General features: G+C 41.4%; 1 protein-coding gene across 2 annotated transcripts in view; it reads right to left on the minus strand.

Moving 5' to 3' along the window:
- Nucleotides 1-371: 371 nt before the first annotated feature.
- The window catches only part of SHROOM2 (shroom family member 2), a 144,271-nt gene continuing 125,674 nt past the window's right edge, over nt 372-18,968 (minus strand). For both annotated transcript variants that reach the window (XM_075263646.1, XM_075263645.1), the window contains 6 exons: nt 13,271-13,345; nt 10,793-11,524; nt 6,910-7,446; nt 6,255-6,441; nt 3,166-3,438; nt 372-1,196 (listed from right to left, as the gene is read on the minus strand). In XM_075263646.1, the coding sequence (XP_075119747.1) occupies nt 930-1,196; nt 3,166-3,438; nt 6,255-6,441; nt 6,910-7,446; nt 10,793-11,524; nt 13,271-13,345 (2,071 nt within the window). In that variant the 3' untranslated portion in view covers nt 372-929. The remainder of the gene's footprint in view (nt 1,197-3,165; nt 3,439-6,254; nt 6,442-6,909; nt 7,447-10,792; nt 11,525-13,270; nt 13,346-18,968) is intronic.

Raw genomic sequence — 18,968 nt, forward strand, 5'->3', positions numbered from 1 at the left:
GGCGCGGATTCTGACACAATAACTCGCGTAAGAATCAGCGCCGATAAAAAGACTCCCGTTTTAAAAAGACTTCCGTTTTCCATGCGGAACATATTGAAATCAAGGGGAGTCTTTGTATCAGCGCTGACTCTTTCGTGAGTTATCGTGCCAGAATCAGCGCCACTTTCATCCATGTGAACAAACCCTGATACTGACGTGCAGAGCAGGAAGGGGTTAATCGAATGAGACGCAAATCATACAGAATCTTCCCACAAAACTATATTACATATCAATTTGTTTGACTCCTGATCTAGGTTTCCCTTTAATATCCCATAAAGAGTTTCCTATTCCCTATACGTGTTCCGTCCTCCTACATTTACAGATAGACGCCATTTGGTTTTCATTGTTTATTATCTTTCTCCAGGAGAAAATGAGACAACAGCAGATTTTCAGGCTGATAAATAAAACCTCTGCATAACTGTGGTGTGATGAGATCAGACAAGAAAAATGAGAAACAGAAAAAAATATGGCCCTAACTATTCTAACGGTGACCGTTCTATACAATGTATTTCAATGAGATCAGGTCTGCGGTCACCGGATTCATTGCAGAGATTTCCTATACTGTATGTTATACATAAAACAGAAGAGACAGTGGCTACATGCAGTACGATGGAACAGAGTTCACTATACGGAGGATTTCAAATTGTACATTAAATTTGCATTTCTAATAGAAACACCTATGGGTCTAAAATATGGAGGAGTCCATCATAAAATAAAAAATTAAATATACAGAATTCCAATCAAACAAAAAAAAAAAACGTTATTGCTAGTGAGAAGCGTTTTCATCTTGTGTTACATCCACCAAACAGATTCGAGTCATTATGTCAGGTGGAGATTAAGAAACGTGCAGGGAAGGCCGGCCACAAGTCCAGCTTTGGCGCTGCCATTCTCTACTTGGTGCGGTCTGGGGGGAGGCTATCGGTGAGGCATTTCAGCTGCTCTTCTCCCAGTTTGATTTTGTCTTCTAGTTCCCGCTGCTCGAGGATGAGCGCCGATTTCATCTTCACAAAGTGCTCATAGTCTGCAAGGTTTTCCTCATTAAGGTAACTAGCCAAAATGTCATAGACCGTGCGCTCACGGCGGTCCAAGTTCTCTTTCAGTTCCTTTGCATCTTCATGTTGTCTTGTCAGCAACTTTCTCTTCTCAACTAATGTCCGCTGAAAAGAAAAGGAACAAGTGTCTATTAGAAGCCACTTCCGGTCAAACACTTAGGGTCAACGCACGCAGAGTTTTCTGGCAAGGAAAAAAATCTGCTTCAGTAATTAGGAAAGTGTTTTTTGAGACTTTTTCCTCCAGCACAGTGTATGGACCTTGAAAAAACCGCTCGCGGTTTTGAGGAACCATTCACACGGAGCAAAATGGTGAGGAATAGAGATGAGCGAACACTGTTTGGATCAGCCCATCCGAACAGCACGCTCCCATACAAATGAATGGAAGCACCTGTGACGCTGACTTTGCCGGCGTCCGGCCGGCGTCACAGGTGCTCCCATTCATTTCTATGGGAGCGTGCTGTTCGGATCGGCTGATCCGAACAGTGTTCGCTCATCTCTAGTGAGGAATTTTTTGTGGGATTCCAGCACTGAAATAAGTCTCCCATTACAACGGGAGGCTTTTTTTTCAGCGCTGAAATTCCATACCAAATTCCTCATCATTTTCCTCCGTGTGAATGGACCCTGAAGGTTTTTGCAAAAATCGCATCAAAAACCGTGAGCGTTTTTCCGCCTCCCGTTGTTTTTTTTCAGGCGGAATCCGCCTGAAGAAACGTCATGTCGCTTTTTTTTTTTTCCACTAGTGAAAAAAAAAAGCTAGCGGAATACATAGAACTCTATGGTGAGGCGTTTTTTTGGAGGCGGATTCTGATGCAGATTCAGCGTCAAAACCCTTGCCAAAAATATCCATGTGCATTGTCCCTTAAGATGTTAAATGCTTGTTTGGCAGCTATTCCTTTACATGGATGCTAAAGTGCATGCTCTCTTATGAGAGGTGGAGGGTATGCCTCTGCCGGATGGTACTCTTAAAGAGATTGCTAGATAGCTGCACAGTTCCTTCAAAATCTGCAGGTTCGTCTAAGGGCTCGTTCACATCTGCGCCCGGTCTCCGTTCTGCAGGTTTCCGTTTCCTGCACAAAACAGAGGCAGGAGATGGAAACCTGCAGGACTCTTTCTCACCCATTCATTTGAATGGGTGAGAAAGCTGTCCGGCCGTGAGCAGCGGTGAGCGTTTTATGCTCTTCGCCGCAAAACCGTTTTTTAAAATCTGGACACAGAGTCGGACATGCAGTACTCTGTGTCCGGATTAAAACAAAAATGTTTCGCGGCAGAGAGCATAAAACGCTCACTGCCGCTCACGGCCGGACCTGGTCTGTGGTTTCCGTCTTCTTGCATGCAGAAGATGGAAAGCACAGAACAGAGACCAGAACGCAGGTGTGAACCTAGCGTAACAGTTATCTAATGTGTATGGCTACCTGGAAGGGGTTTTCAGGGTCCAATAGTTCTCTTTTTAGTGATCACCTGTCCATAGATAGGCAACCTGTATCTAATTGGTCCATAGTCCAACACCAGGACTTCACACCTATCAATCACCACAACTGTCTCCAGGCACCAGATGTAGTGTTGCTCCTATTCGTGAAGCCCCATCCACTATATATCGGTGATGCTTGGTTATAGCTCTGCTCCTAGTAGTTGAACAGGAGCAACACTGCTATGACCCGTCCACAGAAGTAGCTTCTGTCACATGGACTAGTTGGTCAATGCAGGGTATGGATGTCCATCCCCACAGATCAGATACAGATGGCTTATCCTGTGCATAGGTTATCAGTATAACCGGGAGACCTCTTTATATATGCACAAGTTAACAATCACTTAAACCTACAGTCAGTATTAGCTCTATGCGATATGGCAAGAACAATATCCACAGACTCTTACTACCGCCATATGGATAGATGTTCTTTGTGCTGTATTCAGGATGACCAAAAACATAATGAACCTCTGATTGGTGACATCATAAGTCTGCCATCAGGACGCGTCACCAAATCAGAAAACGCGATATTCAAAACCAACACTATTCCTACGGCCACCATGAGCTGGAGCGGACTTGATGGCTCTTAGTCACGACACTCGTACATACCCTTTCTTCAGGGGAGGCGTTCTCGTCCAGGTTATTAAGGGCATTTTCCACCCGAGCGAGCCTTCCAGAGAGTGACAACAGTAGGTTCACTATTTTTTCCAGGTCACCAATGAACATTCGGAACTTGTCAAATTCATTAGGTTTGCAGACTTCTTTGACTATGATCTCAACCTCCTCCCCTAGAGCGTTGTTACACTGGATATCCTCTAATAATGTTTCTCGAGCCTCACGTAGAACCTGGAGCTTCTTACTGATGCTGTCGATGAGTTCTTGCTGTGGTGAGGAGAGAGTAAAAAAAAAACAAGTTAAATAACCGCACATGTAATAATATACATTATATATATATATATATATATATATATATATATATATATATACACATATATATATACTGTATATATATATACTGTATATACACACACATACACAAGATTACTGGAATTACAATGCAGATACTGAGCTCACAGATTAAAATAATCCATTGTACCAAATGTCTGTCCAAATGTGTCTGAACTTTACGTTGGTCCCAGCAATAGAGCTACAAAATTGTCATTGGCTATATACCGTAAATATCTAATCCCAGGAATGTCTTATCTAATCTGATTGAAATGGTCACCAACTTCAACATAATTTGCATATATCAATACCACAATGGAGGAGATTCACAAAGATCGGTGTGTTCAACCTGGGTCTTCATATATCCTATGCTGTCTGATTTATGTGGAGGGGCATGCTATGGCCGTACATATTCCCATCTATGATCATCATCAGCATAAATAACAATACATCTAACAGGGCTAGTGACTCGCCAACACAATGTGACAAGGGTGGCATAAGAGTAAAAATCACATCCCTGGTGCTACAAAAGGGTTAATGGAGACATCCCTGGTGCATCCTCCTATCAACTCATTTTGGGTGGAAATCTGTTTTTCCACATTGCCTCTTTATTGTTTATAGAGAGACTTAGAAAAGAATGCTAAATGGCTATTAGACTGAAAATGAATTCTGCAGTGATATTTTACAATAGCAGGTTTAAGCCGTTCCCGTTCGTTCAGCTCCTCTCCGAGGGAACACCGCATAATAAATCTATTCAAGAGATGAGCTGGCCTGGCTTGTGCTCCGGCCCAGGGAAGATAATGTACAATAGCTGAGGCATGAATAATCTGGCGAGGAAAATCCATGTACAGGACGATCACTAGACAGTCTCAGAAGATAAGCTCCCTGCTTTTAGAGGAAAGGAGTCTTTACTTTGTAACCATGCGACACGTTAAAGCGGTTGTCCGACTATATCCACAATAAACATTAAAGCATAGGTTAATGGGCCTCAGTTCCCCGAGGTGGTAGCTCTGGTCTTAAGTACACAGGTCCTCTGGCTGACACGAGCCCTGTCACTGCAATGACGTACTGATTGGGCTAGGGGACTGCTGCAGCCAGTGACAGGGCTCGTGTCAGCCAGAGGACCTGTGCACGTCAGCAACTCTATTAGTATCCCAGGCCTCAGCAGAAAAATCAGTAATAGGGTCCGTATCTGCTTTGTACCATTTAGAATAGTGGCAATGGGACCAATAGTGGAACTGGTGGTGACAGCTACCATTGCACCCTGACATATAACTGCAATTGGCTGCAGCGGCCATATGGAGGGGGAGGGGGGTCCCAGTGATGCCATTGCTCCAGTGCTGAAATAGATAGAGAGGACCAAGGCGGAGGTAGGAGGCAGAAGAACCTACTAGTAACACCCATTTATAACACTAGGAAAACCCATTTATTTGCCAGTCAGACATATTTTGCCCCTCAGTACAGGCAGCTAAATAGGCTACATACACTCACCGGCCACTTTATTAGGTACACCATGCTAGTAACGGGTTGGACCCCCTTTTGCCTTCAGAACTGCCTCAATTCTTCGTGGCATAGATTCAACAAGGTGCTGGAAGCATTCCTCAGAGATTTTGGTCCATATTGACATGATGGCATCACACAGTTGCCGCAGATTTGTCGGCTGCACATCCATGATGCGAATCTCCCGTTCCACCACATCCCAAAGATACTCTATTGGATTGAGATCTGGTGACTGTGGAGGCCATTGGAGTACAGTGAACTCATTGTCATGTTCAAGAAACCAGTCTGAGATGATTCCAGCTTTATGACATGGCGCATTATCCTGCTGAAAGTAGCCATCAGATGTTGGGTACATTGTGGTCATAAAGGGATGGACATGGTCAGCAACAATACTCAGGTAGGCTTTGGCGTTGCAACGATGCTCAATTGGTACCAAGGGGCCCAAAGAGTCCCAAGAAAATATTCCCCACACCATGACACCACCACCACAAGCCTGAACCGTTGATACAAGGCAGGATGGATCCATGCTTTCATGTTGTTGACGCCAAATTCTGACCCTACCATCCGAATGTCGCAGCAGAAATCGAGACTCATCAGACCAGGCAACGTTTTTCCAATCTTCAATTGTCCAATTTCGATGAGCTTGTGCAAATTGTAGCCTCAGTTTCCTGTTCTTAGCTGAAAGGAGTGGCACCCGGTGTGGTCTTCTGCTGCTGTAGCCCATCTGCCTCAAAGTTCGACGTACTGTGCGTTCAGAGATGCTCTTCTGGCTACCTTGGTTGTAACGGGTGGCTATTTGAGTCACTGTTGCCTTTCTATCAGCTCGAACCAGTCTGGCCATTCTCCTCTGACCTCTGGCATCAACAACGCATTTCCGCCCACAGAACTGCCGCTCACTGGATGTTTTTTCTTTTTCGGACCATTCTCTGTAAACCCTAGAGATGGTTGTGCGTGAAAATCCCAGTAGATCAGCAGTTTCTGAAATACTCAGACCAGTCCTTCTGGCACCAACAACCATGCCACGTTCAAAGGCATTCAAATCACCTTTCTTCCCCATACTGATGCTCGGTTTGAACTGCAGGAGATTGTCTTGACCATGTCTACATGCCTAAATGCACTGAGTTGCCGCCATGTGATTGGCTGATTAGAAATTAAGTGTTAACGAGCAGTTGGACAGGTGTACCTAATAAAGTGGCCGGTGAGTGTATAGGCTACAGGTTATCCCTGCACGGTCACGGTCCCTACAACCTCACCTTTTTCTCAAATAGATTGTGGTCCAGCTCGTCCTCCGAGTTCTCCTCGCTGTGCTGATGTTCCTGCATATCTTTCATCTTAATAAGGAGCTCGGCTTTAGGCGCAGATGTGCTGTAGTACGTAGAGCTGGTGGTCAGAGAGATGGCGGCTGCGGCTGCTGCGGCGGCTTTATTCGGGTCTTCTTTTCTGTGGGATAACATTCATGTTTTACCAGGATGAACATGATATATCTTTACACATAAGCGATAAAACACAATGCATTGTAATTTAAGCAGGGATTTTTAGCAGAAATGTGGCAGTGAGGCTCTTAAAGGCGCCGGTTTTTGCTTTGAATGGCATCGTCCACTAAGGGGCACCTAAGCAGTATTGTATTCTATGTAATAAATGATTCATATAACAATTAAGTATAGAAAACAACAATCATCATAAAAGTAGTTATTAAATAAGCGTTAATATCTAAACTTAGTGAACAGGTCAGCAAGGTTGTGCTGGTCCGACTAAGTTCACCGAGCCTTTAGACCGGCCTGCCTCCCCTTCTGTTATATATGGCGGCCACTGTATGACCTCTAACTACAGATGACTAAGGTCCACGTTGTTTTGTCATCAAGGCCATAAACCATTTATTTTTTTATGTAATAAATTGACAGGACATACTTTTCCTCTGGAGGTCTTGGAGATGGAACCTTTGGATACATCTTCCTACGCTGTTGCGCTTCTTCAAGAAGATGTTCATCTTTTGCAAATATTCCTTCCATAAGGTCCATTGTGGTCATCATTTTGGCATTGGGATCTAAAATGTCCGCGAGTGATTTATCTTTTCCTACGATCTCTCTCACCAGCTCCTCGGACTTGAGATCGGCATAGATCAGATCTTTGCCCTTCGAGTTACCGGGAGTCAGAGACGGATCAGGACTCGGGTTCTCTACGAAATCCTGAACGGACTGGCTGTTGGTTGCTCTGAACTGGTCTTCCGCATCATGGTCGTGTCTTGTATACGCACAAAATCGGGAATACGACTGTTCTGACGTGCTGAGGGTTTTGATTTGGTCTTTGGTGAGACCGGAGGGTAAGGCAGGGGGCTCAATGGCACTCAGCAAGTTGTTCCTGCTTTCCTTCTCTGCATGACTTTCTGAATGGACTATTTTAATGGGAACCATCTTCACCGTGGTGTTGTCGATCACTCTTTCAATTCTGAGCAAAAAAAAAAATAGCGTTTTCTTAGTCAAATGAACAAAAACCAAACAAGAACAACATGGATTACGTGTCTTTAGAATGAATCCACAAGCTTTGCTAAAATACAGTTTAGACGTTACACAATCTAAATGCTGTGATTTTGTGTTCTATGAAATTACATGGCAGGGTCACCCAAACCCCAAGGAACATGAAAATAATTCAAGTTTTCTTATTTCTGCACAAAAATGCACACACTAAAATTGGTAGTTTAAGAAAATTCCGAGGGTCAAATGAAGGCGAAGCGGATATAGTCAGCAATAAAAAACAAAGAACATCACAATTTAAAAAAAAAAAAAAAAAAAAAAAAAAAAGACAAAATGACAGGAATATACTTGTACGTATGAGGTAAAAAAAAAAAGACCAAAAAAATAAAGCTGGTCGTATCTGGGATTTTTGTGTTTTTAATAAACTTAATTAAACTCTTTAAACGTAGTTAAAGAGAAATGCCAGAATTGTTGGGCTCTTTCGGTCACGTTACCTCCAAAAATGGAACAAAAAGGTGATACAAAAGTCCAAACCAAAATGGTACCAATAGAAACTACAGCTCATCTGTAAAAAAACCAATCCCTCATAAGGGTACGTTCACACGGAGGAGAAGGTGGTGGAAACCTTTTCTACCTTGTGAACATTCTGCGTGGCTAGCCGCAACCGGATGCCGATGCAGCATCATCATCATTCCGTCGTGGCATCCCGCTCCTAATTAGGCCCGAATGAATGGGCCTGAACAGGAGCGTCTCGAGCTGTGGACACCGTGGCTGACTCAGCCGCAAAATCCAGGGCAAGATAGGTTACATTGCATACCCATATAGCTCTACCAACTGAACACTAACAAAGTTATGGTTATAAGTTATAGTTCAATGACAATAATAAGATGTCTCTTTTAGAAGACAGACTAGAATAGTTTTTACCGTGTGCAACATAAAAAAAGGTCATAAACTTGTTATTGCTGTAATGTAATGGCCAAGAGAAGAAGGTTAACAAGATATTTCTGCAGCACACTGCAAAACTTGCAGAATAATAAACAATGGCAGAATTTTTTTTTTTCATCCTGTCCAAAAAAAAGTTAAAACTTAATAAAATGCATTATTCTTATATTACATATTTTTATTTTATTTTTTAATATTTTTTTTTTTTGGACGAGAACAACCTAGCATAGCAGGCTGGGGGTGGATTCACTTCTGCATTCTTTCATCTGTTCCCCTGTTTTTTGTTTTTTTTTGCAGGGCCAAATGAATTAAACAATAAAGACAGTGTCTACTGATGGACAACAACAGATCACGAGAGACCACTTTGACTATAATGGGGTCCATTGGGTAGCCATTATTATCTCAATGATTCAGCTGGGAAAAAAGTTGGGATTTTTTTTTGTCTGTGATTTCAGATGGACTCTGGCGATGTGAATGTAGCCTGGGCTATTCTTCCACCAAAAAAATCCATAAAGGTTACAGCAGAACCACAAACAAGCAAACAAAAAACCTCGTAAAGGGACTCTGTCAGCAGGGAAATTTGTACCAAATGAATGACAGCACCTTGTAGGGCGGCTTCCACAATTTCCAAAGATGCCTTTCTTATTCTGCATTGCAGCTCCATTTTCAAGAAATTTATATTTTTATTTGTATTATCTCAAAAGGGCTTTAGGGGAGTTTCTTCTCCTGCTGGGCTTTGCTGTTCACTCTAGATAATCCCTCCTAACGGCAGGCAAAGAGTAAGAAATGGTGGGTGAGGTAGGGGTCAAGTGGAGAGTGAAGCTACTGAAGGAGAAGATATACCCCTAAAGCCCCTTTAAGCTAAGTTGTATAAGAATAAAATCCTTATAGTCATGAAAATGGAGCTGCAACGCAGAATAAGAAAGGCACCTTTGGAAAGTGTAGAAGCCGCCCTACAAGGAATGGTCATTACTTTGGTACAGATTTTCTGCTGACAAGACTCCTTTTAAACATATACGTTTTTATTCCTTTTCTTATGACATTGGCACTACGTCCAGCGTTCCAACAAAGAGTTCCCATATGAATGGCATGGTGTCAGTATGGGGCATCTGTGTGTGCACTGCCCCAGATCAGTCTGCACCTGGATCCCTATAGAAGTGACTAGGGCCCTTTTAGACGTGTAGATCCCATTTCAGTGCTAATACATTTTCTCTATCTGACTGGTTAATGGCCGTAAAACAAAACCCTATTCTTAGCAAAAAATTTGCTTAGAGCTATTGACATTGCAAAGGCGAATAATGGCTACAATTGTGCTTGTACAACCAGAGATGAACTGGACAGCAGGGACCAGTCATGTGTACTCAGAAGACCTGCTTTTTTATAGATCCAGCACCATATGTGATCTTTAAATGACCTTTCCAAGGATACTCATTTTCTCCCTGATTTCATTTTTAATGCAAGCTGGAAAAAAGCGAGCGCTAAATGCCAACGAGAGAAGACGAAAACCTATTGGCTAATACCAGCAGATGGAAAAATTATCAGTTTTTTCCTGACTAAATTTTCCAGCAGTTTGTAACACGGGGCTTCCTGAGTCACTGTACACATGGATAATTTGGGCCTAATCTTTCATTCTGATATATTACCAGGATGAAAGTATGGCCTGTCTCAGAGAAGATGCTATAGATATAGGTTTGTTTTTTTTTTTGCGTCCTCAATTATCCACATCTACGGAACTGCGGACTGAAGGCCTATTTATATAGAATGAATGCAGATACGTAATAGTGATATGTTATACTTCCTCGAATATCTAACACGTGCAGCAATAAAATGTCACACATGGAAGATCTGAGCAACAACTGAGCGGCTGTCTCATCCTAGAATCCTCCTTTCCAGAATGTGTGCCTGCGGCCATCATGTGACTGATTGTTCCTCCACCCAAATAATTTTGGCAAGGGAACCTTGTCCGTTAAGACATATCTTCACACAGTGTTTTTTCACGTGGATTTGTGCTTGGATTGTGTGTGAGGAACCACATAGGGTGGCCACACACACATTAGCCCAGTTGAACGGGGCTAGATCGGTTTACGGACCCACGTCAGTTTAAAGGGGTTATCCGCTTTCTAAAACCAATGGCCTATCCTTACCATAGGTCCTCAATATTAGATCATGACAGTCCAACATCAAGGAGATAACAGATGAGCTGCTCCAGGACGGTGCACTCACTTGCCTACAGGTTTAGGTACTGTAGCACCACCCCACTAAACTATAGAGGACAGTGGAGCTGTACCCAAAGCCCCCGCTAAACTTTGAACCCCCATTTTTTTAAATAATTTTTGTTCTACTATATATTTTGTTGCATTTTTTTGGCAAGCCATTACCTGGCCAAGCTTTCATCTTGAACTAGAAGAGGAGGCTTATCTGTAAGCTTCTGAGGAGCAAATTGAGGAGATGGTGATCGTGATGGCTCCATCCCAGGTTTCTGAAGATAACAGGGTTTTGAGGACACTTCAGTCTCAGAGCTGTTGTGCTTTTTGTCTAGGTGCTGGCTGACATTCTCTGAAGATCCAGAAAGTCTAGGGTTGTGCGAAAGGACATTTAAATGTTTATCCAAAGGCGTCCCCGGACTGTGGGCAGGTGTTGCCTGAGGTTTTACAACATCCGCACTGCCTGGGGAATAAGATGCACTTTTTCCATGAGACGATGTCAATAAAGATTCTGTAGATGTAGCTAGAGAGGATGAGGAACCGTTCTGCCGCCGGTACTTGTCTAGTTTTGGTGGTGGTGGCCTTTGAGGAGCTGGTCCACGCTTCTTATTCACTGGTACAGGGTCTTCCTTTCGATATTCCTCTCCTAACTGTGAGGGATTAGTGACAGACTGAGATTCTGAAATGGGGGCAGCTGAGTAGCCGATGTCCTTGCTCCGTAACCTTACATTTTCATTCACAAATCTGTAGTCACTAGGCAGTGTTCCCGACCTTGCCCTGCTTTGTTGGGGCACATTTAGGGTATCTGATACTTCAGATGGTTCATCAGGCACCTTCCTTTTGTCTTCATAGGCAATGTTCTCATTTACCGAGGCTGGATCGGCTTTATCTTCTATCTCCACAATCCTAAAATAAAACAAAAACACTTATAAAAATTTTTTCATGGTATTAAAATCGTTCAAAACTACTATCGCAGGGGGCGGTACACCATCCCACAGATCATTGATGGTCCATCTATGATCTGTGAAATGGATCCAAACTACTATAGCTTTATGAGTACTGATAATCTGATCAGAACATATGCAAAGATTATGCGGTGTTGGCAGAAAATATCAAGAGGGCGCCGGACTCGCTTGTACAATGACATATGATACATATCACATAATGGCTACCTGGCTTCTGGGATTTGTCTACCCCTGACGAAAACAACTGGTTTAAGACTTATTCAATAATACTTAGAATAGTAATACTGAATAAAGTAGTAGTAACTTATTTCATATACAGAAAACAAATAAGTGGTCGTCTTGCAGCCGTATTCTGAAAATTATTGCTTTACAGCTTTGGACTCTATTTTATATACAGATATATCGTACTATGTAAAATTGCTTGGATATACTTGTAATAATGAAACATTTTATGTGTTTTTTCTTTTAGTAACACTATACTCTTCAATGGATTTGATGACTTTTCTCCATATAGTTCATTAGTGGTCAATGCAGAGATACTATTGTGTCATTGTAACTATGGAGGGACTGGAGAGTCCGGGTTGACGATTTTTCTTTGTATAGACACTATAACCTATCAGAAGAACGGTCTCTCAGCACTATACTACATTCAATATCTTATTGTGATACAAAATCTATGCATTTGTATTGAATAAGTAGAATACGTATATGTATTCTTGGCAGCTGCAAACAAAATAATGAATAAAGCCACAATATTTCAGACAAAAAAAAATTAAAGTGGAGCGGTTATTAGACTATGATGCCATAGGTGCAGATAACTTAATATGGGGACAGATCCATTCTCCTATTAGCCCACAGGGCGGGAAAAAATGTTGCGGTTTAGTTATAATACCCGCTATAGGAACGATCAGAGAATACACTGGACTCACGGTTTAGGATTCTGGTGTATTCAGGAGTGAAGCGTCTTCCCTGGCCCTTTCCTAGAGATTGGTGGACTGCGGTGATGGCAGATACTTACCTGTCAGGCTACATTTGTCCGTCCCTTGGAGACCATGTCCACCGAAAATCCACAGAGGACTTTTTACCTCTGCTGGTTTCAGCTTAAAAATGATGGACCCCATTATAGTCAATGGGGTCTGTCGTGTTCCGTGTGTAACCGCAGTTGTAGAGGTACACCTCTGCGTTGTTCCAGTCCTCAATGACGGAAAAGGGACGTGGGATAGCATTTCCATCATGAATCAACTATGTGTCCAGTGTATTCTCTGATTTTAACCATTTGGCACAATGGGGGAAATTTACAAAGTCCTGCACTCCTGTACTGTGGGTTAAATCACAAAGTAGAGATTTGCAACTTTTTGAGTTCATTTACACAAAAAAGACGTGTCAGACTTACAGATGCGCCTTTGTGTGATATGTAATACTTTAGGTGAAAATTACGCTTCCAAAGACTCCAGCAAAACTGCCTACATAATAAATCTACCCCAATATCTTTCACTGCGGTTCTGGCTTATAGCAGAGTGCACTTGTCCTCATACTGTGCTGCCATTATATAAGGCAAGATTAGACTGAGGATAACCAAGGTAAACTTAGGTGGGAAACCGAAGATTGTTGTAAGGTTGACGCAATATATATATACATATGGCAAAGCACATAGAACAGCAAGAAGAGTAGAAAAGATGCAAAGTACCTCAAAGGCTCAGAAAGATCGCAGAATTGTTCTGAAGCAGGAGACTGGAAAGAGACCGTATACCGAGAGAAGCAGCTGAAAGTGGATATAGCACATTATTACAATGTATTCACATAATATAATGTATTACACTGCAGCAAGAAATCAGCTGGAAGCAAAGAAATATCGATAAAATTAATACTTGCAAAATACTGCATATAATTGAGAAGATATATATATATATATACATATATATAATGCAACTAACAGCAGCAAAAATAATCCTACCCTGTATAGAAAGAATTCCTTTAAGGGGTTGTATGACATTAGAAAATCTTGAACTCTATATAAAGATGCCAGTTACTGGGGCTTCCAAGCGTACTTGTCAATTCACAATTTTACATTAAGAATGTGGTTAAAAATTGTACAAAAAAGTATAAATTTTTAAAATTTTATTTATATTGGTCACATGATGCATAATGGTAGTATCCAGCACGTAACGTTGTATCCTGACTTATATAGGGAAAGGCCAATACATTTGCTGGTTTGGTAAGAGTGTGACTTGCTACTATCTAGATACTATATCGAAGGGCAGGGATGCTATATACCAATCCCTCACAATAGACTGGAGTTTACATTTCTGTGTGTGATGATAAAAGATATCGGACCCAGAAAACAGTGAATTATCCGGGCACAAGGCTCATAGTCCTGTAACTAAACCCAAAGTTATGAACAAAATCTAATTTTCGGAAGTAGGTGCTAAGACTGATATAAGCTAGTGCTGCCATATAAACATTTTACACGGAGCTCACCATACATTGACACGAAGCACATAGTTTTCATTTATACTGGGCCTATACGGTTATTTTTCTGAAATTACCTCCGACGTACAATAAGAATAAAAATAATGCTAACAAAGCGTGTTCCTGGCCGCCAAGTATATGTAAATCAATCCAGAAAATGAGCATAGGTGATTATAATAGGCTCATACTCACACCAGTCAGCACCAGTGTGGCATTGCTTGTTTTTTACAGGCCCATTGACTTTCAGGAGGTGAGTCGGGCCTGTAAAAGCTGAGCCAATGGTTCCAATCTGTCAAAAAGAAGAGCTTGCTCCACTTTGTCATGAATCATAGGCCTCAATTGTCCATGAACATAGTTAATGTGAATACAGCCACACACTGTAGTTCAATGTACAACCCTTTGGGTTGATCCAAGGCTGGTTCACGTGTCTAAGTGTTGAAGCCACAATACCGACTCTAGTACTAAAAATTACAACTTTGGCCTAAAGTCACAAGAATCAGAAAGGTAATAGTATTGTTTTTTTTTTTTGCTACATTTACTGTGTGCGATATATATCACAATGGTTTAGTATGACTGGTCATACTCTATACTGCGATATTACACTATACCCGCAATATTTATAGGCCGGCGTGCCTACAATAGACTCCCAGCAGTCGTGACCACTGATCGGCTATTCTATCATTTCCAGAACACATAGCTAGGAGAGAACAGCGCCCTTGACTGCTGAACTGGACTTAGATCAACTTAGAGTATTGTATTGGGTCTAATAACATAAAGATATAACGTTATTAAAACCCGGAGGGGAAATTACAGCACAGATATAGCAGCTCTGCACAAATATCAACACATCCAAAATCCTATAAAAAAAAAATAAAAAATTTGCCTCCCCTTCAGTAATAATACCGCTGCCTTCCTACAATACAACAGTACATATAGAAATTGGACACTATTATTTCCAGTGTAACGGTAGATTAACATTGGCCAAATCCACCAATTCCAATGGGACTGGCCAACCATCTAATAAGTACAGGGGGTGTCCGAACACCTCTCCAATGATAGATGTTGGGGAGAAAAGTAGAGATGAGAACACTGGATTACAAAATGGCTGATTTTTTTGTTGTTAAATTGACAGAGGTATTTCGCAGTGGCTTACCCCCACATATACTACTCTACTAAGCCAAGCATGCATGTGCACGGGCAAGGGGTTGTCAGCTGGAATAGTGTCAGCCATCAGATACCTAGATTGTCTGTATTTAGACATTGACATTTCTCCTTATCACGTGGAATATACAAGAGCCTGTTCACACAGAGGCTTTGTACCAGGGCACGGAAGGGCAATCACAAATAATATTACTTGCTTAATAGCAAAAAACTACATCAGATTTTCCCATACATCTGGTGTAACGGGCAAAATTATATTTGATAAGTGTTTCGTGAAAGATCGGATCTTCTCTTTTACATGGGATGAAAGGGATAGGACAAAGGAGAAGACGTGTATAAACCTGCATTATGTAATACCATATAATACACTGATATTTCAATGATTTTTGACAAGTTGTACCCCATGTAAAATGCAATGAATGTGGACGATACAGAACGTTCCTCAACACAAATTAGGTTTTCATCATCATGACAGCGATGACAGAGAGGAGTCTCCACGTAACTTGCATTTGCCAATGAACATTTCACTTCCGAAAATCAATGGAGACATTTCTATGACAACTGCTGAAATCGTGCTCTACCGCCAGCCCACGGTTATCTCCATTCTGGCTGAACGCCTGCGCTTCTTTAAAGCCAACATATATTAAAATCATTATCATTGCCATAATTTCTTACATGGTTTGAAGTGTAGAAATGCTTGTGTTTGCTAAAGCAGCATTTTGTGCTCTAGAGCTGAAGTTCCTACTAGTGTTGAGCGAATAGTATTCAAAACTATCCGTCGAGTACCTCGCTCCCATAGGAATGCGTGGAAGCGGCCGAACACCAAGGGGTTAAGCGCAGTGAATAGTTGACGGCCGCTAACACGCATTTCTATGGTATTCGAGGAATACTATTCGCTCAACACTAATTCCTACTGTACAAATTACAGCTATAGTGAGATTTTATTGCAGGAGATACACTATATGGCTAAAACAAAATGGACACTTGACCATCGCATCTATACGGGTTTGCTACACAGGGGCATAGGTCCCTGCAGAGGTAGTAGCTGCTTCTGGCCCTGGAGGCAGGGGGGACACAAAGGCACCAAGACGCCATTACAACACACCAGTTTTATATATAACACATGCTGTGCAGACACTGTTACAGAAATTATATCACGGCCCAGGTAGGTAGGTAGGTATGATGGATTTTAACATGTCAAATCCTTCATTACCAAAGGAGATAAGTCATCAAGTGTGCATGTGCATGGGAAGGCTGGAAGGAATAGCTGAACAAGCAAGCGATCTAATAGTGACCAGCCATAAAGGTGACTGGTTGACATCATGGCCTTCTTTGTATTAAGTCAGTACCTTTATATGGGTGTAGATCACCCATACACATTCATGGTGTACATACTAGAAAGAGTATGCAAACACTGAAATCTCACGTGAGGCTGTACAAGGATATCATACGTCAAAGAATAAAAAAGGTATTCAAAATAGTGGCGATTCCAGGAATCAAATGATCAAGTTCTGAATTTCTTGGGATACGGCCAGTGAATGTGCCCTTATGTGCGGTGAACACAGCATGTGTGAGACCCAAACAAGTGTAATGTCAGAGAATAGTTATGGATACGCGTAACACAAGAACAAGGGAAGCAGGGCCATAACGGTAACACGGAAAGGCACCGTGCCATGACAAATTATTTTATGTAAGGGATCATGCAAGACTCAATCTTACTCCTCAGAAGAGAGGAAATAAAAAAGCTCAGGAGCTGTCCATAAGGATACGCACCCTGCATATATCCACAGCATGGAGAAGATATTTTGTAACCCAAGCTAACAAGATTCCTAGTAATGTAAAGCCACAGCCACACTATGCTATTGTATATTTTGCGTATTCTTTAACATCTTTTTCCCCATACAGGACAATACAGAAAATATGTGAAATGTAGGAAACTGTAAAAGCCCCCCACCCCCGTGTGAATGGTGCCGCGTCACCGATATGCCTAAATACAGAGCCTATGTATGAGATCAAATTACCATGGACTTTAGTTTTGTCCTCTTTCTTTATTTGTTCCCTTTAATGGGCAGTTTCGTAATAGTAAGTTCTATAACATAAATTGGACATGACTGAATGAAAGGCCCTAAGAAAAACATTATCCAAGGCACAATTTGAAACCGCCAGGCCCAGCGCCATCTCTGCATATGACAGACTGGGTACTGTGCATCCAAATGATCTCTGTAGGCACCGTAGGACTGACTACTGGGACTGAGAGCTCCGAATCTGCAGTGAGATACAGAGGACTGGTCTCCAGGTCTGAAATGACTTAGCACATTGATAGGCGCCATCACCCAGAGCATATTAGCGTTTTATTTATCCAAATCCATTCAGCCATTCCAAAGATATAAGCCCCTTTTAGTGTTGATGCAAACTAGGGTATACTATACTAGTGGTTCTCTCTAAGGGTGGGGTCTCTGTGTGCTATATGTCATGCAGTGTTGGCTAGTATAGCCTAACGAAAAGGGCTTATACCTTTGGAATAGATGAAGGGATTTGGATAAAGTAAACAGATAGTGTATGTCATTGGGCTTTTCAGGCCTAGTGACAGGCCCTCTTTACATGAATCATTGATAAGTTACACTGACTAATTTCCCATAAAACTATCATACATCAATCTTCTCGGCTCCTTCTGCTCTATAACATCCTGCGTAGGAGTTATTATAGCATGTTTGATGTGACAGATCTCTTTGGAAAAACAAAGGTTGCACATCTTACGGTAGCTCTACCACTGGATAAATAAAGAACGGAGTGGTCAACTCCACCCCTTGTTTGTACTATAGTCTATTAATAATCTTAGGAGTGGCGCTCCCTGTGGCTGGACTAACCACATTAAAGGTAATGTATCGCCAAAAAAATAACCCCCCCCCTTTTATTTTTTTTAAATGAAGTTTTAAGCCAAGTATATTTTTGTAAGAATTTTTGATTTTTTTTAATTTTTCCATATCATTTTTGATATATATTTTTTTAAGAAAAATCCTGCATTTCTAACATAAAAAATATGCGGAGACTTCCTGTTTTCTGTCTATCGGTGCAGTCATCCATCACTTAGCAGCACATGATGATCACTGTTATTGTATACATAGATAAGACACAGAATCCCCCAGTCACTATAGGTAATTTTTTAGCTTATCTTCTTGCCTCTGTGCACAATGGATATGGATAGTAAACATAAAACATTAAAAACATAATCAACAAAAATCTTTAAAAATAACAAAAAAATTGACTAGACAATAAGTCTGGCATCACATTCCCTTTAACCGATTAACAATTCCAATTAAACAAATGCAAATCGACAAGTCATGGACATCTTTAAATTCCTTTTTTCTTCCTAAAATGTTACATCATACCCTTCCCTTACTGAGACATCCAGGTGAGGTCTTAGACGCACATACTACTGGTGCAGGATTCTAGCAGAAAGTCACAGAGTACATCTAAATATATCTCCAGCTTTGCTTTTCAGCGTTTACCAGGAATATGCAAGCCTATGGTAAATCTACACTGTGTAGAGTCAGCAACCTCCACAAATAAAAAAAAAAAATGTTGATTTTGTCAGTTTGTTCTTACGCAGGGTATATAAGACTTCATATTTCTGATGATTTTATAAAATTTTATTGGAATGACCATACTGCATGCGACTCCCAACAACTGCAATACATAACAATAATGCCAGCCTATGGCGGTACATCAGATATTCTGCACATGTCAAATCTCAC

Source organism: Leptodactylus fuscus, chromosome 2 (assembly GCF_031893055.1).
Source record: "Leptodactylus fuscus isolate aLepFus1 chromosome 2, aLepFus1.hap2, whole genome shotgun sequence".
In the NCBI taxonomy this organism is placed as follows: Eukaryota; Metazoa; Chordata; class Amphibia; order Anura; family Leptodactylidae; genus Leptodactylus; species Leptodactylus fuscus.